A 19,861-nucleotide genomic window follows, 5' to 3' on the forward strand; every position below is an offset into this window, starting at 1 on the left:
TGGCTTGCTGCTTCTGTTGTTCTAAGGATGAAGGTGCTTCCTGTCCTTAGCAGGGGCGCACCTTAGCAGGGGTGCTTCCTCATTAGGATGCAAATGGGTGTTCCTTCTCTTAGGATGCCAAGTGGGGCTCTGCTCCCCCACTGCCCCAGTGCTCTCATCCCTTCCCATTTGCATGTCTCCAAGATCTGTCTGGTGGGCCTTTGACCCTCTCCTTTTGTCTTAAAGTCCTGTGTTCAGAACTGGAACTTTTGGGCGAAATTCTTGGTAATTGGAATACTGAAACCATGCTTAAGGCTCCTTGGGACCCAAGGGCAAGAATTCTTGCTCTCTGCATTCCTCAAAGCCTGAAAATTATTTGGGTCTTACTTATTATGTACATTAGACTAACTTTCAAGCCATTTCCCAGATTTCCTTTACAATGTGACCTTCTGTCCTCCCAGCACACAGGTTCGAAAGTTTGTTGGAGACTAAATCGAATGATAAGGTCCTCTAAAAAAATCACTTTAGAATGGGAATCAGCCCTGTTTGGTTGATTCTGCTGAGAGAGGCCCACAGATGTTTGCACAAGGCAGAAACACCTTTTAAACATCTTCAAACTGTTCAACTTGCCATGAGGAAAATTTACACATCTTGGTGGGGGAGGGCTTTGAAAATTCTCTCTCTTGCTTCCCAATGGCACAAATTATTCTGGTTGTGCCTTATTTGACGGGCATTCTGAAGTGGTCTGAGTGCCTGTCAGAATATGTTGTGGGATGATTTACAAGTTTGTGGGTTTAGAAACTTATAATTTCCTGACGATCAGCCCATCAGAAGTCCACTGAATTCTGAGAAATGGAGATGGTCAAATGACAACTTTTGCACGAAGGAAAACAATGCCTGCTTCTTCCTCACCCCAACCAACTCTAGAGGGCACTGCTGTGATACGTAGAAACTTGGACACAACTGATAAGATTTGGTATGGAAAAGCCTGCTTTAGAAACTTCCTCTGGTGGCTGATACCAGCACCAAGTGCCATCGCTCACCACTAAGCTCTCATAAGCCCAGATCAGAGTTCTGGGTGAACAGCACCCCATCCCAGTAGACACTGATTAGCACAAGAAGCCTTCAGATTGAGGATGGGCTAAGGATTGAAGTAGGTCCAGGGGAAACCTCACTGTGGAAGTGCTATTTCTCTCATGCCTTCTGAAGTTCGATGCCCTCTCACAGCTGATGGTTAATAACGAAATTGCTAGATGTTAACTAGACCTCATTTTCTCACTTGACACCCATCTCAGCAGCGGAGTGGTAACAGGTAACCAGCCTGTCAGGTTCTGAGGTGGAAGTAGAACTAGGGAGAGAGTGATGCAAATATCACCCTGCTAACTCTGAAGTCTAGGTGGAGGCTGGGCACCCTGGAGCCTGTCTCTCTGGGGAGGCAGCAGCTGCTGAACGCTTGTCTCCTGGAGGGTAACTTGGCTGATGGCTGCACGGAGCAGGCTTTCGGGTCTAATGCCAAACCTCTCCCTGTCTACAGAGGTTATACAAGGAGCAAGGAGAAAACATGAAGCATCATTATACACCCACAGCTGACCCCCCTGAAGTCCTGCTGGCCAAGCTGAATGCCATGAATATCAGCGAGGTGAGGTTAATGGAAGGGGCGCTGGGTTTCATTATGGGAGGTCAGGGCACCTGTGCAGTGTGCAGCATCTGTGTGTGGAGGGGCCCAGTGTCTGGTTTAACGCTCTGCTGTCACCAGCTTGAAATGTGTAATTTTTTGAATGACACGTTTGAACACATTTGCATTTGTACTGGGCCCTCCAAATTATGTAGCTGGTCTGAGAAAGAGTCAAGCTCATTTCTAAGCATGGGACTAGGAAAACTATCTCAGTACAAAGGGCATTTGTGTTGAGGGCCTCAAATGGAAGCACCCAAAAGAAGGTGAGTAGATCCAGGGCTGTGGCAAGGATTTGGGAGATGTCAGTCTTCCCTCCCATATTCTGTACCAGTAGCCCCTTCCTATTCTCCAAAATAGACGATGGAGTTCTCTTTTTGCCACATGAAGAGCTCTGAACATAGCCTCATGCCTCCTTTTTCCAATCAACTTTCTGCTCAGACAAGTCTGGGTCTGTCTGACTCCAAAGTTCTTGCTTTTTACTACCAGCCCCCACCCCCCCCCCCCCCCCGGCTCTCCACCTGCCACCAGGGGTGGACGCGAGGCAGGATCCAGCTCTTTGTTGGTTTTTGCTAAACCTTAATATCTCTAACTCCAACTGGGGAATTAAAAAACCCCATAGCAAACCAGATTCCCATTTCGGTAATGGAAAGGACCAAGTCACGTGAAAGTCTTTATTTGTGCGCATCTTCCCAACAGACGCGGTATAAGGAATCCTGGAGCAAACTTCGAGATGGCGGATATAAACTGAGACTGGATGCTATTCCATTCCAGGCAGCAAAGGCTTCTGGTGAAATCATAAGCGATGTGAGCGTCCACCTCCATCACTGTGACGGTGTTGAATACTAACCAATTTTTTACTCCTTTTGCCCCTAACCCCTGCCTTCTTTTGCCTGTGGACAATATCCTCTCCTCTCCCCGCTGACTGTGTTATCTGAGGCAATCAGATAACGACCAGTGAGAAAGAATGTACCTTACAACAAACAACCCCCTTGCCCAGGTACAAAGCCAGATGCTGGACTGTAACCATGGGCGCCGGGCAGATGAAATGCACCCTCCGCCAAACGTTTTCCTAAAGCAAGTCCATGTGAAGAGACTGTTAACAATGCACCACCTTCCTCCAACGTGGGCTGCCCGAGTGCTAGCATGTCCTGCCATTTCATATCCAGCCCTTTAGCATTGGGAGTCTTGCATATGAAAGAATAGGCTTTTTGACGACTCCCACGCGTTTTCTTTTAACTCACCCAGGGACTGTCAAAAGAACAAAACATTTTTGCCCAATACCCACCTCTTCCATTCTGTGTCCCTTGTCCCTGAGCTGTTACTCTCTCCCGCTTTCTTTCCCTTTAGTACAAATACAAAGAGGCATTTGAGAAAATGAAAGGGCAGATGCTTGGCTCCCGGAGCTTGGAAGATGATGTCAGCCTTGCACATTCAGTGTACGCGAGCTCGCTGCAGAGTGAAGTAAGTGGGAGAACATGCAACGGAGCTGGGCCCCCCGCCTAATGATGCACAGCCAGTGAATGGTGCCTGTCCTTCTGGTTATGGGTACTGGCTCTGCTAGAGCTACTTAGGTGGTGTTGTGAGGTCCCTGCGCCCCTCTGGGCTTCAGCTTCATCCTCAGTCAAGTGGCACATTGGGCCCATTGACCTTTTAGCTCCTTTCCATGCTCGACATTCTATGGTTTAACCAGTGGCTACAAAAGGGGGCTCTGTGGGCTGGATTTGGATTGCAGAGGTGTTCTGTTCGTTCTGCAGAGTGAATTAATTGCAAACCTTTAAAAATGGAAAACTGTATGTAAAAGTTTTAGACTTTTAAAGGCCAGAAGCCAGACCTGGATTCCTCGGGTGATTACTGACAATTCCATTTAGAAGGCATCTATGGTCTCCTGGTCATGCAGCCACCCCCACGCACCTCCTCCTTTACTCATTTATGCTACCTATCTGGCTCCTGGAGGCATCTGAGTTTGCAAATCTTGATTCGACCCTCTGGATGCTGGCACTTGTGTGCGTACACTGTCCCCTTGTGAGCTGGCTAATGGCAGAGATGAAATATAATATGTCTAACATGCTTTAGAGGGCCAAACACTTTACAAAACAATGTGAATTTACCCACTACGCTACCTCTGGGAACTGCACCTTGTTTTTCATCCTGGTTTAGTGATAAGGAGATCTAAACTCTGAGTGGCTCAGTCTTTTCCCTAAGCTCATCTAAAAAGGGGCAGAGCCAGGGCACGGAGCCAGCCCCACATCTCATGCTCTTTCCACAGCTTCACGTGTTCTTCTCTGCTTCAGTTTCTCTGTGTCAAACTTTCTCCCCCACTTTCTGTCCTGGGCTTGGACATGAATTGTCCTTGGCTTTATGCTAGAGGGATGGGAAGATCAGCAGAGGTGGGAGTGGGTGGTTGGGAGGATGGAGGAGGAGGTGTTGACTATGCATCTGACCCCAAAAACTCCTGTAGTAAGCACCGTAGCCCTTCCAACAGCTCCTTCCAGGACCGCAGTGGCACTTGTGGTCTGGGAATGGGCCCTACCCCCTCCCTCAGGATGCATGTTGGGTTCTTGGGAAGACCTACCCTCAGGACTGGCTTTCCTAGCATCTACCCACTGCTCCTGGATCCCAGATTTCTGAGAGGTCATCTGATTCTTTGATGTTCTTCATAAGCTAGCAGGAGAAAAGAACCCCCAGTGTCTAAAATCTGACCTAGAGAGGGTGTGCACAGGTGGGCAGGGGCGTCTTCTCACCTCTGGAAAATGGGCAGAACTAAAGATGGGTGAGGGAATCACTAAGATTATATCTGTCTCTTGAATTTCTGAATTTTCCCCAACTGAGGGAACCACAGGCTTTTGATACCCAAATCAGTGACCTCCAGGAGCTGGGAGTAGTGAGTGTCAGGGCCTGGAGCGAGTCCTGCTTGGTAAGCCAGCCCCCTGCAGAATGGCCCTGCCAAGAACATCTCCTGTGCTCACCTGGGACAGTTGCATCGTAGCTGCTCTCTCTGATGGTCTGGATGCAAATGGTGGCTTTGAAATAGCTGCCGTTGTTCTGTCTGCCCCTCTAGGTGAATTACAAGAAAGGCTTTGAACACTCAAAGGCGCAGTTCCATCTGCCGTTGGACATGGTAACCCTGGTGCATGCCAAGAAGGCTCAGAGCCTGGCCAGCGACCAGGACTACAGACATCCGCTCCCGCAGTATACTTCCTTGGCGGAAGACCTGAGGCTCCGCTGTGCCAAGAAAGCTCACCAGTTACAGAGCGAGGTAAGGAGGCCTGACCTCTCTCGGAGCTCTTTCCTCTCAGATTTCACCACAAGGCAGTGACCTGCAAGCTCTTGTTGGCACAGTGAAGGGCCTAAAGGTGAGGGGTCCTAAACCTGAGTTTTCTTTTGACAACACTGCCCCGGTGTTCCTGCCTAGCTCTCAGACACAACCCCACAAATCTCCCCAGCGCCACCCCACCACCACCATCAGCACCACCACAACCACTTACTGAGTATTTCTGCTGAATTCTAAGCATCACATCTTCATGTATTACCTTATTTAAACCTCAAAGTAACCCTACATCAATAGTCTTTATCCCCACTTTACAGAGAAATTATAGGAAACCTCAAAGAAGTTAAGTAACTTGTGCAAGACCACACAGCTGTCAGAGAACAAGGAGGGGCAGGCTGAGACTTGAGCTTAGATGGCATCTGGCACAGATGCCCTCAAGGTTCAGTTTTGCCAATGATGTTGCCTCTGGCCTCAGGTTGGACTGGGGGGGTTCCTCTTGGGGTTCATATATTCCTGTGCCACATCTTCTGAGGAGGGCTACAGGCTTTGGGAGAGGTTGCTCACAGCCCCTTTGTAACTGGCCCACTTCAGGCAGAGAGCGTGTTAGGAGGAGGGCAGGGAAACCAGGGCCCCAGGGATCCTTCCTGGGTCCTCTTGAGGGGTCTTGGACACCATCACGCTTCTCTGGCTCCTGCCCCCTGTTTACGGAAGCAGAGCAGGCCGGGGAGGGTTGGGAAACACGGAAAATTTCCTCACTCCCAAAGAGACACAGGATGTCTCCTCTGACCAGGCGGCAGCCTGCTTGGTTTTTCCTGTTCCCTAGCTTGCTGGGTTTCCATGCTTGAGATTTGCAAGTCGTGGGTCTGTGTGGAAAATAAAATGCCACACAAAATTGCTTCCTGGCTTGGTGATGCCTGTCCAGCACTCAGATCTGGGTATCTGTCATCTGTTGGAGTTTTACACCTGTGTACAGTGTTTACTGAATGACATGAACTGTCAGGAACCCAAGAGCAGCTGTAGGAACAAGGGAGCTGCCACACTCGGCTCAGGGGCCCGTCTGTCACTTGAGCAGAGTCCTCGCTTGTCCTGCCTTGTATTGTGATAACAATTGGAAGGCAGCACACCCAGGGGTACCCCGGTGGCTGAGGGGAGTGAATTTGGGGACCCTTTAAACTGTCAGCCCTAGTCACTCTGGCACACACACTTGCCTCCACCCACACAGACATGGGCAGGTCTTTGCCATCTTGTTCTTGATTCATTTATTAGTTCCTTCTTAACCCATGATTAATTCATGCCACCCTCTGCTGCTAGGTTTTGTTTTAGAAGACCTATTAAACCATTTCCAGTTTGCCCCAAGACAACTGACTTTCTCACCATAGTCTGCCGCAGCGTTTATTTTTTGATAGCCCACATTAAAATAAGTCTGCTAAGCATCCCTCTAACAGCTCTTGGGACAGGTGGCACCAGAAATTTTCTCTTCTGCCCTACATTTTTGTTTCCCTAAAGAGCATTTACTAAGAAGCGTTTGTGTGTTTGCTGAGGATGATACACCTGGAGAGACGGGCTTGGCCTGGGGCTTAATTAGGATGCTGTCCTGTCGTGGGTCCTCCGGCATCGCTCTGCTCGCTTGGTCTGTGAGTCTGGCTTTTCTGATTCCTTGTATTGTTTCTCACAGAATCTGTACCGGTCAGACCTGAATTTTATGCGAGGTGTCGCCTGCATCATTCCAGGCACATTGGAGATTGAAGGGAGAAAGAAAGCCTCTGAACTCATCAGTGAGGTAACTGGGAGCCAGGTGTGGGGACTGTGTCCAGTATGTTTGCACAGCTGTGGTAGGTCCACAGCGCTCGGTGTTTCTTACTGCTGGCTCAAATTAGGTGTCACATCCTTAGCACTGACAATTCTCTGCATAACCTCTTTTCCAGCCTGTCTTCTCATTGGTTTCTCCTTCATACTGGGTGTCATGAAGATGCCTTTGCAGAGAGTGATTCAGTTCCTCTATTAATGCAGAAGAATTATTCACTGGCTCCTAAGATGTACTTTCCTAGGGTCCTTTTGAAGAGTGGCCCTGGAGTACAATGAGAAGAGGGCAGACTTTGGGGATCCTCAGATGAAATTCCAGGCCAGCACTCATCTGCTGTGTGACCTCAAGCCAGTCACCTGTCCTCTCTGAGCCTCAACTTCTTAATTAGTCAAATAGGGATACTCATACTGCTCCTGTTTAGTTTTTGTGAGGATGAGCACTAATGTCAGCACTGGGTTTCTCCGGTGGCTGTATATCAAATGGTTGCTCTAAGTTTGGGATAATTTCTTGGTAAAAATACGGAAGTCTAGAATTCTAAGTCTTTGAACTCCTAAGGGATGTTTATCTTATTCAACCCTGAGAGGGCTCTGGGACTTCCACTCATGGTGGATGCATAATGGAAGGCCCTGGAAGTAAAAGGCTGACCATGGCCAGCCTGGGTGCTTCAGATGGGCTTACTCGTTGATGAGGAGCTCTGAGAAAGTGGGATTGGCCTCATTGTGGGAGGAGAGATTTAACTTTGTGGTTTGCTTTTGCAGAGAAATATCTAAAGCAAGTGGTTTCTAAACTTGGTAATGCATCAGAATCCCCTTTGGAGCTCTAAAAAAATACAGAGACCTGGGCCCAATGATGATTTACTGAATCCTGGCCTTCCTGGGTAGAGTGCAGGCATATGTATTTTTAAGATGCTCCGTTGTTTCTGGGACACTCCAAAGCTGGGGAGGTCTGGGTTTCCAGCAAGCAAAGGTCTCTGCTTCTTCATCCCACTGAGTTCTGAGGTCACAGGAGCAGGTGCTGATCTGGATTCCAGATGGCAGACTAAGCATCCTTTGCAAAATGACGTGGCATAACTAGTACTTAAGAGCTGGTTCTCCTTCTGGCTTTATCCCTTACCAAGTCTTCTCCTTCCCTCTTGTGTGTGACTTCAGAGTAAATATCGTCAGCACCCGCAGTCATTCAGGTACACAGCAGTGGCAGACACTCCCAGCCTCCTTCACGCCAAACTCAGCAACCAGATCACAAATGAGGTAAAATCTCCTGATGGCTTTAGAATGGGCTTTTAAAAAACTGCTAGACTGTTAAAAATATGTGTGACTATTTCTGGGTGGGGGGAAGCACGGGTGTGTGCTTGGACGGTTGAAAAGAAAAGAATGTTATTATGTGGAGCCTAAACATTTTTCCAGAAGGAAAGAAGACCTGGGTGGAAATCTGGTTTAGTCTATAGTCTTCCCCCATCAAATGCAAATGCGGTCACAGACCAGCAGTGCCAGCATCTCCTGGGAGCCTGTTAGAAATGCCGAACCTCAGGACCCACCTTGGACCCATTGAACCCACACGATCTTTTAACAAGATGCTCATGTGTTTCCTTTGCACATTACAGTTTGAGAAGTACTGGTCTGTCATTCAGTCATTCTTTCTAGGCAAATATTGGTGAACCACTTTTATGTTGTCATCCAGTGATGAGCAGATGGAAGATGTGTGTTTATTCAAGGAAGTTATATGTGTGGCATTTGTCAGACTTCTGGACTTTCTCTCTTCTCTTCTCTTCTCCCTCATCGTTTACCCAGTTCACACTTCAATAGAGAGGGAGGGAATCTCATTCATCAAATCACTGTCCCGGTCCTGTTGGTTCTGCTTCTTAGTGGCTCTTACAGGTTTGAAATAGAAAGTGAGCTCTTCGCAGAGAGTTGAATTAGAAGGCAGTTGAGATTTGGCTCTTTATATGATTAGCTGCCACTCTCACCCAAGTCAAAAACTAAGAAACAGCAGCTTGGGATAAGAAAGTCCAAAGGGCTGTGTAATGACATTATCAATTTTAAATTCCTATGGAGCCTTCCCTGCCTGCTTTGTGAGCTGACTGCCTCTTAGGATGGCCTCTGGTCTCGGGGAGCGCAGCAACCACAGACCCAGTTCTGATCATGAGAAAAAGTGCCTTCATACTGCGTGAGTCCATCCAGGGCAGTGTTGGGACTTGCTCTCCCACGGAAGGAGCCCCGGGCTTTAGTAAAGGATGTAAACCAAGATTTGGGAACCTCCCATTCACCAGGCAGAGCCTCCCCTAAGTCTCTCAGATCTTATTATTGTCTTTACACTGTGTCCTCAGGAAAAAGTTGATGGTGGAAAGAAGTTGGTAGTGTTCTGAAATGTATTTTTCTTTCCTCAGCTTATTATTGAGCAAAGGGTAGGGGAGGAAAAAAAATACCTTTTCCAGGACCCATCTTAGGTTATTAGCTGGGGTTCTGTAACAAAAGACAAATTAAAAACAAAAAGAGCACACAACTTTATTTAATAGAAGCTCTACGTGAAACAGGCACTTTCATAAGAAAATGAAGAGCAAAATAAACAGTAAGTCTGAACCTTTTTATACTAGGTGTGTTGAGGAGTATAAAGTCACAGAAATGTGCTAGGACAAAAGAAGTAAGCTAAGTGTAGTAAAAGGGGCGGTGTGGTGGTGGTGGTGGTGGGGATCCAGCAAGGTCTGTTTGTTACGACTCCCTCTGCATCCCTTGGTCTTTGGAGATAGGATGCGCTTTTCCTCCAGGTAGAGGGAGGGCACCTCTCCATGGAAGACCTTGCGACTTGCTTCAGGAGAAAAGGTGAGAGAGTTCTTCCAGCACCTGCCATTTCTCAAATTCCTTCAGCTTAAAATATTCAATGTGCCTAGGTGCCATCTTTTGGGGTAACATGTTCCAAACCCTGACAAAAGGAACTTGCAATTTCTTAGGTATGTAGTCCTTTTATAGTACTCAGTTTGACTCATCAAAGACTGTCTTTCTGGAAAGAAACATCCCTGAGGCTGAAGGTGTATCCGTGACACAGTGAATGGCCTTTTAAAATCTCTCTCTCAGTTGTAAACGAGGGACCTCCATGCACTCACTCACTCACCTTCTGGCTTTTTCTTTTCTCTTGCTTTGCCCAGCGCCTCTATAAAGCAGCTGGAGAGGACGCGAGACACCAGTACACCACGACCGTGGGTCTGCCTGAGTTTGTCCGAGCGAAAGCAAACGCGGCCAATCTGAGTGACGTAAGCCTTTCCTGTTGCTGCGGTTCCGCGTGCTCCAAAGCCACGTGGACCCGTGTCTGTGATGGGGTCTCACAGTGACCCTTCTGGTGGTCATGTAGACTTTTAGAAAAGTGTCTTCGAGATGCTCAGGTTAAATACACCTTTTCATAAATGTATCGAGGACACATATACCAGAGCCCATGATGGTGTGTGTGCTAATGAGATACTCTTTGCAAGATAGAAATTTTTTGCTTGTCAGGAATTGATTCTGGAACAATGTACTACAAATGAAAGGGTTAGCTGACAGTACATGTTGGCTGATTCATGTAATTTTTTTTTTTAAAGATCTACATATGTTCCTACTGTAGGCAAAATACAAGGAGTCTTGGCGTAATCTCCGTGCTCAAGGCTACAAGCTGACAATAGACGCTCTCCCCTTCCAGGCTGCTCGGGTCTCTGGAGATATAGCCAGTGATGTGAGTTGAATGATATGACCTTCCATCTTGCCTAATTTCTGTTAACTTCATGTAAAACCATGTCTGCAGCTGATTTTCTTGAATTAAAGCAAATCTGTCATCATGTGAGACACGATGTCACCTGCAGAATATATTAGTTATGAATGAGGTTCTTTGGATGGAGGGAGGGAAAGAAAAGGCTGTATGAATCAGAAGCTAAATTCAGGCCAAGGGCTCAAGCAGCCGGGAGATTATGATTTATTACTAATTGCAATGTCTAGGCAGTGATCCCTCTGCAGTGTGTGAACTAGCTTTTTTCTAATTCCACCCAAAACTATACAGACAACTCAGCCAAAATTGTAATACAGCCATAACACATCTCCCTCTCAGCTCTCTGTCGTTTTCACACGTTGGCATTAGGATTTGCCAGCTATGTCCCAGCCACTCTGTTGATAGCATCCATAGCTTTGGGATGTGAAGGTGACTTTTTCTTTCCCATGAACAAATCCTAGAAAATGTGAACTTCAAATAAATAGATCCTGTCTTTTGGGTTCCAAATGTGAACGGAGGAAGCACAAGTTTCTCTTTTACCCTTTCTGATAAATTCCTTTTAGCCACAGGACCTGTAAGGGAGTGGGGCCCTTACTTAGATTTTGAGGATCTGGTTTTAATTAGGTAGAAAGAATGTAGCAATGTTTTGATTGTTCATCCCCCAGGGAGGAAGATTGCTCTCCGGCCAACCTCACTGTGCTCTTTCTTATAATCATCACCTCTTAGTGTAAGAACAGGTGATTTTTCTAGGGTTTGCAATGAAAATGCACAGGTGGAATTGAAGCAGGTGCAATGCCAGCTCCTGACTGGCTTGTCCTCCCTTCCAGTTTCTCTACAGACATGACTTTGTGAAGGAACGAGGGAGGCTGATTGGGGCCCGGAGTGTGAGCGATGACCCCCGGCTCCAGCACTGTCGGCGGGTGGGCCAGCTGCAGAGCGAGCATCAGTACAGGAGGGAGGCAGCGAGCAGCCAAGCCCAGTGCCACCTGCCCATGGACATGGTGCACCTGGTCCATGCCAGGAAGGCCCAGGCCCTGGCCAGTGATCACAACTACAGGACGCGGTGCCACGAGTTCACAGCGCTGCCCGAGGACCTGAAGATGGCCTGGGCCAGGAAAGCTCATGCCCTGCAGAGTGAGGTAGGAGGGCCCTTGTGGGTCACACACCAGCCCCGACCTTCCTCCTCACATCAAGCCTGGGAAATCTGCTTCCTTAGCCTTTTGGACCCTTACCTCCCACCCCAAAAAAAGACTTGTTCAATTTATGTCATATAGATTAGAATCATTCAACAGATTTTATTGATCAGCTACTATGTACCAGACACCATTCCAGGCCCTGGGGATACAGCAGTCAACAAGAATCAAAAAAGTCCTATGCTCATGGAGCTTCCATTGTATGGGAGGGAGATAAAGTATGTTAAGTAATATATATATATAGTACATCAGGTGGGGATGCATGCTATGGAAACAGACAAAGCCAAGATGTGGGGTAGGAGGGTGTGAACGTGTGTATGTACCTGCACATGTGTACATTAAAATAGGGGGTCAGGGTAGTTCCCACTGAAATGGTGACATGTGAGCAAAGACCAGAGTGGGTAAGGGCAGAGGATAGAGCACTCCAGCAAAGAGAACAGACAATTCAAAGGCCAAGACCCTGAGCTGGAGAAGCCTCTGCATTTGTGAGGCCAGAGAGCAGCAGGTGGGTGAGTGAGGAGGGCGAGGTCAGGGAGGGAGTCCCAGAGACAGCAGGGGCTGCACAGCAGGTGATGGGGATGGCGGGAGGAGAGCCATGAAGCACAGCTGACACCTGCAACTGCTTGCCCTCCTGTCACCCTTGCTACAGCACTATCAGGTGGGGACAGGTGTTGCTCTTTTACAAATGAGGTCACATGGGAGTGGCCAAGGCAGGACTGCTCCAGAACCCACACCCTCGTGCATCCTGCTCTCTGGGCAGGTGGCAGCTCAGTGCAGGGGAGTCATGCTTCCTACAGTGCAGGTGTAGACACCGGATATAGAAAGGAGAGCACCCCCCAGTCCCAAAGGCACCAACCCCTCCCACATGGTGGAAGGTTCTGGGGTCAGCTGCTCTGGAGTCAGCCCTATGCCTTCTCTGGGCCTCACTTTTCTCGGCTGGACACGGTCAGATGATAGTGTGGTCATGGTCAGCACTGCAGAGCACACAGTGCGTGGCCAAGAGGCAGGCACACATTGTCTCTTTAAGCCCCAGGAAGAAGGCACTCATTTTAGACCATAACCAGTGGGACTGTTGTCACGTAACCCTACCATCAGTATCAGGGTTTCTCCACACGAGCTCCTTGGATGTTTTGGGCAGGATAATCCTTTGTTGTGGGGCCTGTTTTGTGTATTGCCGCATCCCTGGCCTCTACCCATTAGATACCCATAGCTCCAACCTACCCCCAGTTGCTCTAAATACCCCCAAGATATTCTAAGTATTGCCAAATTTGCCTGGGGGGCAAAATTACAGCAGATTGAGAACCCAGTTCTCAGTTGAGCCCTTAGCACAGGGCTGGGTCCATAAGACCATCCAGTAAGTGTTAGCTGTTTTGATGATGTTCTCTATACCAAGCCTTTTCGGTTGCTTTCAGGGCAATGACTGCTCTTAGTTGAGCTTTATGGCACAGGCAGAGTATTATAGACACATAATTGATGACTAAGATGTAATAATGTAATGATTTAATGATCATCTAATTATCCGTCACAATTTGCTGGAATGGCAACATTGTGCTGTTCACCATCAAGTCAAGTATGGAGCAGGTGGACTCATTGGGCCCCACAGGGGATGTAGTTACTAAAGTGCCAGCCCAAGTTCCATCTGGAAAGGCCTCCCCTTACTAGAATGCCGTCCTGCAGCCCTCAAGGATAGCTCATAGAAATGACTCCAGTGCCAGTCAGGGCCCCTCTTGCCAATCGCCTATTCCTGGGGAGAAGAGAAACCTCTGGAACCAGGCAAGGCCCTGAAGAAGACCCAGAAGCTGCCTAGAGCAGGTGGGGACACTCAGCTGGGAGCCTGAAGATGTGCATTAGAAGCCCAGCTCTGTCACTTACTGGCTGTGTATCCCTGAGCAGCGCCTTCACTTTCTGGGCCTCCATTCACTCCATCAGAAAAACAAAAACAATTTGATCAGTGACCCCAGATTTAGGGGCTCATGGGAAAATAGTTTTTAAATGGTGGCATCAACATAATGTCAGATTTTTATTTTACTAAGGAAAAAGGAAAAAAACTAAACACTACCTCAAGCTATCATTTATGTCACTGCTATTTATGAAAAGAAAGGATATTTTAACACTAAAAATGGTAGGAAGAACAATCTAAGAAGAAGTATTCCAAGGAATGGTAGTTGACAATAGGCTGACATTTTATAAAATAAGACAGGTATTAAAATTTTGAATGCTGAGAAACTATTACCTAAATTTTAAATTATCATATTGTGTTTCATGTATTGTTTTTTGTTCATTTCAACTTTGTTCATTTAGGGGGTCTAGATTCTGAGATTCTGTGAACAGTAGACCTCACAATGTCCAACCTGGTTCTGAAGCTTCAGTTTTCTTGCAATCATTATGGAAAAATCCAATTTCATGTGGCTATCTTATGCAGAAAAGGAAACAAATGGGCAACATGAGTTCACTCAGTTCTGCAGAGGCTGTAGGAGGAAGAGTAGCCCCCTGCCTTCAGCCCCTTCTCCTGCCCTCTCCCACCCAGGCCAAAAGGAAAGCTGTGGGTCTGGCCAGAGGGAGCCAAGAGGTGCTCAGCCCTGGGGAGACGGTTCTCAAGGGCATGATTGCTCAAGTCAAGGAATGCTCCTGACACATGCTCTGTCCAGGCAATTCTCCACCATGAATGGCTGTGATCTTGCACAGGGGCAGGAGGAAGTACTAAAAAGCACAGGTAGGGACTGTCGGGGGACAGTCCTGGTCTCATCCTTTATAGCTTGTGACCTTGGGAAGACTCCTTAAGCTCTCTGGGCTTCAGCTTCCCCATTAGAAATAACAGTGATGACAATAACAATTGCTAAAATGCATGGGATGTTTACTCTGGGCCAGGCATCTGTTTAAATATTTTGCACGACTATCTCATTTAGTATCTAGACAGGTACTGGTATTACTTGCAATTTTACAGATGCAGCAATATTAAGTAATTTGCCAGGATCCCAAGCTGGCAGGGAAATGACTTGCTCAAGATCAAACAGCGAATAAGGGGCAAAGACCAAGCAATGGTCTCCTGGCTCCTGGTTCAGTGCCCCCTGGTGGCTTGATTAGAAACCCAGGTGCTTTCTTAGTGCTACGTGTGTATTACGCCCAGACGACAGCAACTGATGGCTCCTCCAAGTTCTAAACAATCATTGAAACTCCAAAATTGCTCTGTAATGGGTAGAAGAAGCCCTCTGTTGCAGGATGGTGTGAGGACTGAGTGAGATCATGAGTCTAAAGCAAAATACATGCTATGTAAGGCAATGATTATAAAGTCTTATTAATATAATAAATATACTCCTTACCCACAGCCACCTCCCAGGTACAGTTGTTTATGTCCTACCTGTTGGAATCAGGGACCAAAATGTGCAGCTTGTACATTTGTAATGCAGTGCTCCAAAATATGGGAGCTGGGAAACCCCATAGGTGGATTTGAAGGTGTCAGCCAGGCCTTAATATGTGCAAGAGAAAAAAAAATAGAGACTGCCGTTTGGAGAAGAATTTAGTTGGGCAGCATGAGAAGATGTCTTATTATCTCCGACTCTGTCTTGGAAACCATCTTTGGGCAGCTGATTCTTCTCGACTTCCTTCCCCTCCTCCCCTCTCCCATCACCAAGTCTGGGGCAGGCGTGTTGTTTTTAGGTTCTATGTGAATAGTCAGAGCTGGGCTGGGAGCTGAAATATCAATAGACAATCCATTTATAAGAGAGTCAGAGGCACAGTCAGATCTTTGGGGAACCTGCATCTTGCCTTCTGACTTACCTGCGATTGTACTGTTCAGCTCAACAAAAGGCAAGTTGAAAGAGTGCTCCCCACTTCATCTTGCTTATGAAAGGAGCAGGGCCTGGCTGTGAAGAGGCCCTGTAGGATTATTCTCTCTAACTTAGAAATTTATCCAATTTTCTCTGTTCTTTATCAGAGTGGAAGGCAAACGCTTTGCCGGTGTAGACTAAAGATCGCCGTATAAAAAGCAATCTTACTGACATGGGGTTTTGAAACCTGCTCCTGAACCTGAGTGATGTCTCCCTTCACCAGTTGGAAAGCAGAGTTGAATTTGCACAGGGGCATTAACCAGCAGACAGTAGATCAGAAAGGGGCCCTCTTTGAGGCCAGCTGTGAGCAATGCTGTGAATCCCAAAATGAAAGAAAACTAAAAAGGACGAAAGCCTGACATCTGGAGTGATATTTTGCGTTACAGCAGAGCTTATATCTAAATTAGACAAATGCCATCAGCTTCATTTAAATCCGAATTTCAGATTTCCTTAGAGAGGCTTTTTCCACCTTTAAAAATACCTAATTTCCATAAAGGGAGCAAGAAAAGCATTCATGCGACTATCTCATCCTAGGAAATGGGCAGACAGAGGAATAGTAATAAGATTTAATGTTTTAGGAGACTACTAATCAGGCCTGTTGGCTTAAAGCACCACTTATGATTTTTCTCCCAGGAATGATGCCATAGTTCTAATCTTCTGAGTCCTTAAAATGAAGAAAATGGACGACTTGGCCCATTTTTGCAATATAAGCAAATAATGAATGATAGGAGGAGGAGTGGGCAAACCTAGGCGCAAAAATATTAAAATGGCTTATATACTCTTACTTAGATGGTGGCATCAAAGTTTGCTCCAGTTTCTGGAGTCCTGCTATAATTACCTCCCCCTCTCTCAGCTGCCACAAGACAAAAACAATTCTAACGTATAGAGTGGCTTTTGCTCCTGAGCGCTGTCAGTTATTTTCATAGGAACAGAGGGTTGTTATGACCTTCAGGTATCAATAGAGAGAAACTGAGTCACGTTTGGTAAAGTAATTTGCTTTGGGTCCCAGCAGGCTTGATCCAGAGCTCAAAGTCCTTTCATCAGTTGAAAGTGTATAAGATGTTTCTATTTAGGCAGGCAGGTGATCACCTCACTGCCAAATTGTAACAAGGTAATCAGGGCTGATGCTTGGGCTCAGGCATATTTCTCAGCTCTTTCTTAAGTTGATCCTCTGCAGAGGTCATTACCTTCTGCCTGAAATCCTGCCAATTCACTGGTGGGGCCTTCTTGTATCTTATGCATGATCCATTATTCAATTTTTGGCAGAGTGCACAAATTCAAACAGTTTGACTTAATGGCATGCAGAAGACGTCCAAATGAAGGTGTTGAAATGTTGTGATGAGGCATTATTACAAGTGTGATTACAAATCAAAGATCTTTTTGAAATGCTCTGACAGCCTTAGAGACTCTTCTGATAAAAGCCAATGATTCTTTTCCTGCAGTTGCGCTACAAATCAGACCTGATGGGCATGAAGGGGACAGCGTGGCTGGCACTGAGTTCCCCACAGATTGAGAATGCAAAGAAGGCTGGAGAACTCATCAGTGAGGTACTGTTAACATGACTCTACCATAAATACAACCAGCATTTATTTTCCCTTGAAGAGGAAACCTGCTCATGCAGTAGAGAGGACCAAGAGGGCCCCAGGGTCACTGGACTCCCAGTGTTTTTCCAGGGACATTTGCAACCAAATCCCATGACAGACCAAGATTTCCCTCCAAATGAACACACATGCTGGGGAGTCAAAGGCATGTTCCAAATCAGACAGTGAAAGAGGGATGATGCATTAGAAGATTCTCAAGAGAAACATCATATACAATTACGATCTAAACTGGCCCATTAATGGGGAGTGTGTGGAATTTGCCACCTACCTACTGAGTTTACTCGGAGTGTCCAGAACCCAGGGGTTAGCTGCTTTCTGATGCTGTTAAAAGTTGCACAAGAGTCATTACATTTACTGAGCTCCCCACGGTATTGATGGGAATTCTTACCCTGGAATCTCCTCTAGGAGATCCTCTGGCCTTCTTCAGTTTCTTAATAGCAGAACTTACTTGGACAAGGTCTGAGCAGGGCCACACTGATGCCGAATCCTTCCCTCTGCTCAATTCCTCTGTTGTGGTGGTGAGCTATGGTATTTTGCAGCCTCTTTTTTCAAGAAAGCAAATACCTATAAAATCATCCTTATCACAGAGGCAGCTTGGATCTCTTCTGTGCTCTTGTTAGGTGCCCACCAAGAAGAGAGACTTGTTTTCCAATAATGTCATTGGTATCTTTGGTACTAGCTAGGTGGGGGGAAGCTGCATCCAGAAAAATGCATGGTGTTGGACTCTTCCTTGGGGAATTTTTGTCTTCCTCTTACAGACCAAATACCGTAAAAAACCGGACAGTATCAAGTTCACCACAGTGGTTGACTCCCCGGACCTGCTTCATGCCAAGAACAGCTACATGCATTGCAGTGAGGTGAGTGTTTTGTCATTGCTCATCCCAGGTGTCCAGTAGTGGGGAATGCCTCCCAGTGGTCAGTGCTTAGGAGTATGGGCTCTGGAGAGATGTGAGTGCAAACCTTCCATTACCTGGGTCTTCCTGGGCTACTTTGTCTCTTCTGACCCCCATTCCCTTCAAAGGAGGGGAATGATCGTACCATTTCATAAGATCAAGTGAATTAAAACAAGGATTATGTAAATAAAAATCCTTGAAGCTCTTAGCAAGTATCTAGAACAAAGTAAGTCCTCAATAAATGTCCGTATGGTTTGATTTGTAATCATAACAATAATACTAAGTATCATTGATGATCCTTTGCCAAACACTACATCAGATACCTTGTAATTATTGATATATGGTGATGGAATTAAAAGCTGAACATAGCCCAGTTAGAAAAAAAGAAAAGGACAGCTATATGCAAAACTTCTTTCTGCTTTTACTCTATGATTTATTCCAGTTTCTTCTCTCCTGTATTTATTTCAAAGATAAGGAAGTTAAATATGTTTTTTCTCTGAAATTGTCAAGGGATTCGATTTCACACACATGTAACAAAGCTGGCCTGTCCTTCCACAGAGTCCAAATGTTGTACTGACTCAGTCACATTTGCAAAGCCCAAATTGAATTTGGGGAAGGACCAGAATATTAAATCCTATATTTGCTTCTCTAAAAATAGATGAGATTCAATCACTTCCTAAAATTGTTTGCAGTGCTCAGATCACTGCTCTAAAATAGCAACTAAGATTAAGCTTGAGTTTTAAAATTGTATCTTCCTGGGACCCTGATGGACTTCGAAAACTTTAATTCTCTGAACACACTTTAAGGCATCATATGATAAAAAAAGATGTGTTCGCTCTTGCGTCTTTTCATAATGTTAAAGTTAAGCCACAAAGGCATGAAGGCATCTGGTTACTAGTAAAAAGTTTGAACAACGGTCAATTGCAAAGACTCTGAAGTGTCCACTCACTTATACTGTTTGTAAAACACACATACGGCCAACCAGGATGTTGATATGCTGCTCATCTGGAGCGGATCTTGATGAATTTTTTGAACAGGGTCTATTTTAAAACCAGCCAAGCCCACCTGACCCTGGGCACACGGGCCCCTCCATGAGTGCTTTTTGGCGGGGGGTGCTGTCCGTGTGTAGGGCTGGGTTCTGCTCCCACGGTGGCACTTGGGTGGGAGGGGCAGCTTGCTTTTCACCTGCAGTTTCAGCAAGGGCAGCTCTTTGTTTACTGTGATCCTGTCTTACCCACAGCGCCTGTACAGGTTGGGGGATGCGGAATCCCTGCATAGATACACCCTGGTCCCTGACCACCCTGATTTCACCCGAGCCCGCCTCAACGCGCTGCATCTCAGTGATGTAAGTGAACCGCAGGTCATGTGCTGTATGCCTCATTTCTGTGAAGTTATCTGTGCCCAGGCTGGCTTTTATTTTATGTTTAAAAAAAAAAAAACAGTCTTAGGAAGGAGGACTTGAAACATAAAGAACACTGGACTGAGAATGGGACAAACTGCATGTGCGACTTCGAGTCACTTTCCTTGCTGGGCCTCAGTTTCCTCAGCTGTGAAATGGGGATGAAGCTGGGCTAACTGACACCTGTGGTTCCTTCCAGCTCTACAATTCTGATTCTGGGCATGGCTCCAAAGAGCTCTGTCATCAGAGGCACAGTCCCCTGGCCATGGCAGCTGCAGACCCCTGCTCTGTGTGTTCCCTGGGCACCTCTCAGCCGTTCAGAGCAGCAGAACTTTGGAGACGGAGTGTGCCTCCTCGCTCCACAGTTTGGAAAGACGCCGTGATTGTAGTGCATCGGGTCCGAAAGCAATCCGCTCCTTTGTGTGTGAGGCTATGGCCTCCAACACTTTAGTTTCCCTTGGATGTGTGCCCTTTGCGTGCATAACCAAGATGC

At 46.6% G+C, this 19,861-nt stretch overlaps 1 protein-coding gene across 11 annotated transcripts in view; it reads left to right on the forward strand.

Moving 5' to 3' along the window:
- Window positions 1–19,861, forward strand: part of NRAP (nebulin related anchoring protein) — a 67,381-nt gene that overhangs the window by 41,310 nt on the left and 6,210 nt on the right. For all 11 annotated transcript variants that reach the window (XM_073240390.1, XM_073240387.1, XM_073240388.1 and 8 more), the window contains 12 exons: window positions 1,514–1,618; window positions 2,351–2,458; window positions 3,002–3,115; window positions 4,713–4,910; window positions 6,598–6,702; window positions 7,875–7,973; window positions 9,866–9,970; window positions 10,318–10,425; window positions 11,283–11,594; window positions 16,918–17,022; window positions 17,835–17,933; window positions 19,210–19,314. In XM_073240390.1, coding sequence (XP_073096491.1) covers window positions 1,514–1,618; window positions 2,351–2,458; window positions 3,002–3,115; window positions 4,713–4,910; window positions 6,598–6,702; window positions 7,875–7,973; window positions 9,866–9,970; window positions 10,318–10,425; window positions 11,283–11,594; window positions 16,918–17,022; window positions 17,835–17,933; window positions 19,210–19,314 — 1,563 coding nt within the window. The remainder of the gene's footprint in view (window positions 1–1,513; window positions 1,619–2,350; window positions 2,459–3,001; window positions 3,116–4,712; window positions 4,911–6,597; window positions 6,703–7,874; window positions 7,974–9,865; window positions 9,971–10,317; window positions 10,426–11,282; window positions 11,595–16,917; window positions 17,023–17,834; window positions 17,934–19,209; window positions 19,315–19,861) is intronic.

This window comes from Manis javanica, chromosome 7 (genome assembly GCF_040802235.1).
Source record: "Manis javanica isolate MJ-LG chromosome 7, MJ_LKY, whole genome shotgun sequence".
Lineage (NCBI taxonomy): Eukaryota > Metazoa > Chordata > Mammalia > Pholidota > Manidae > Manis > Manis javanica.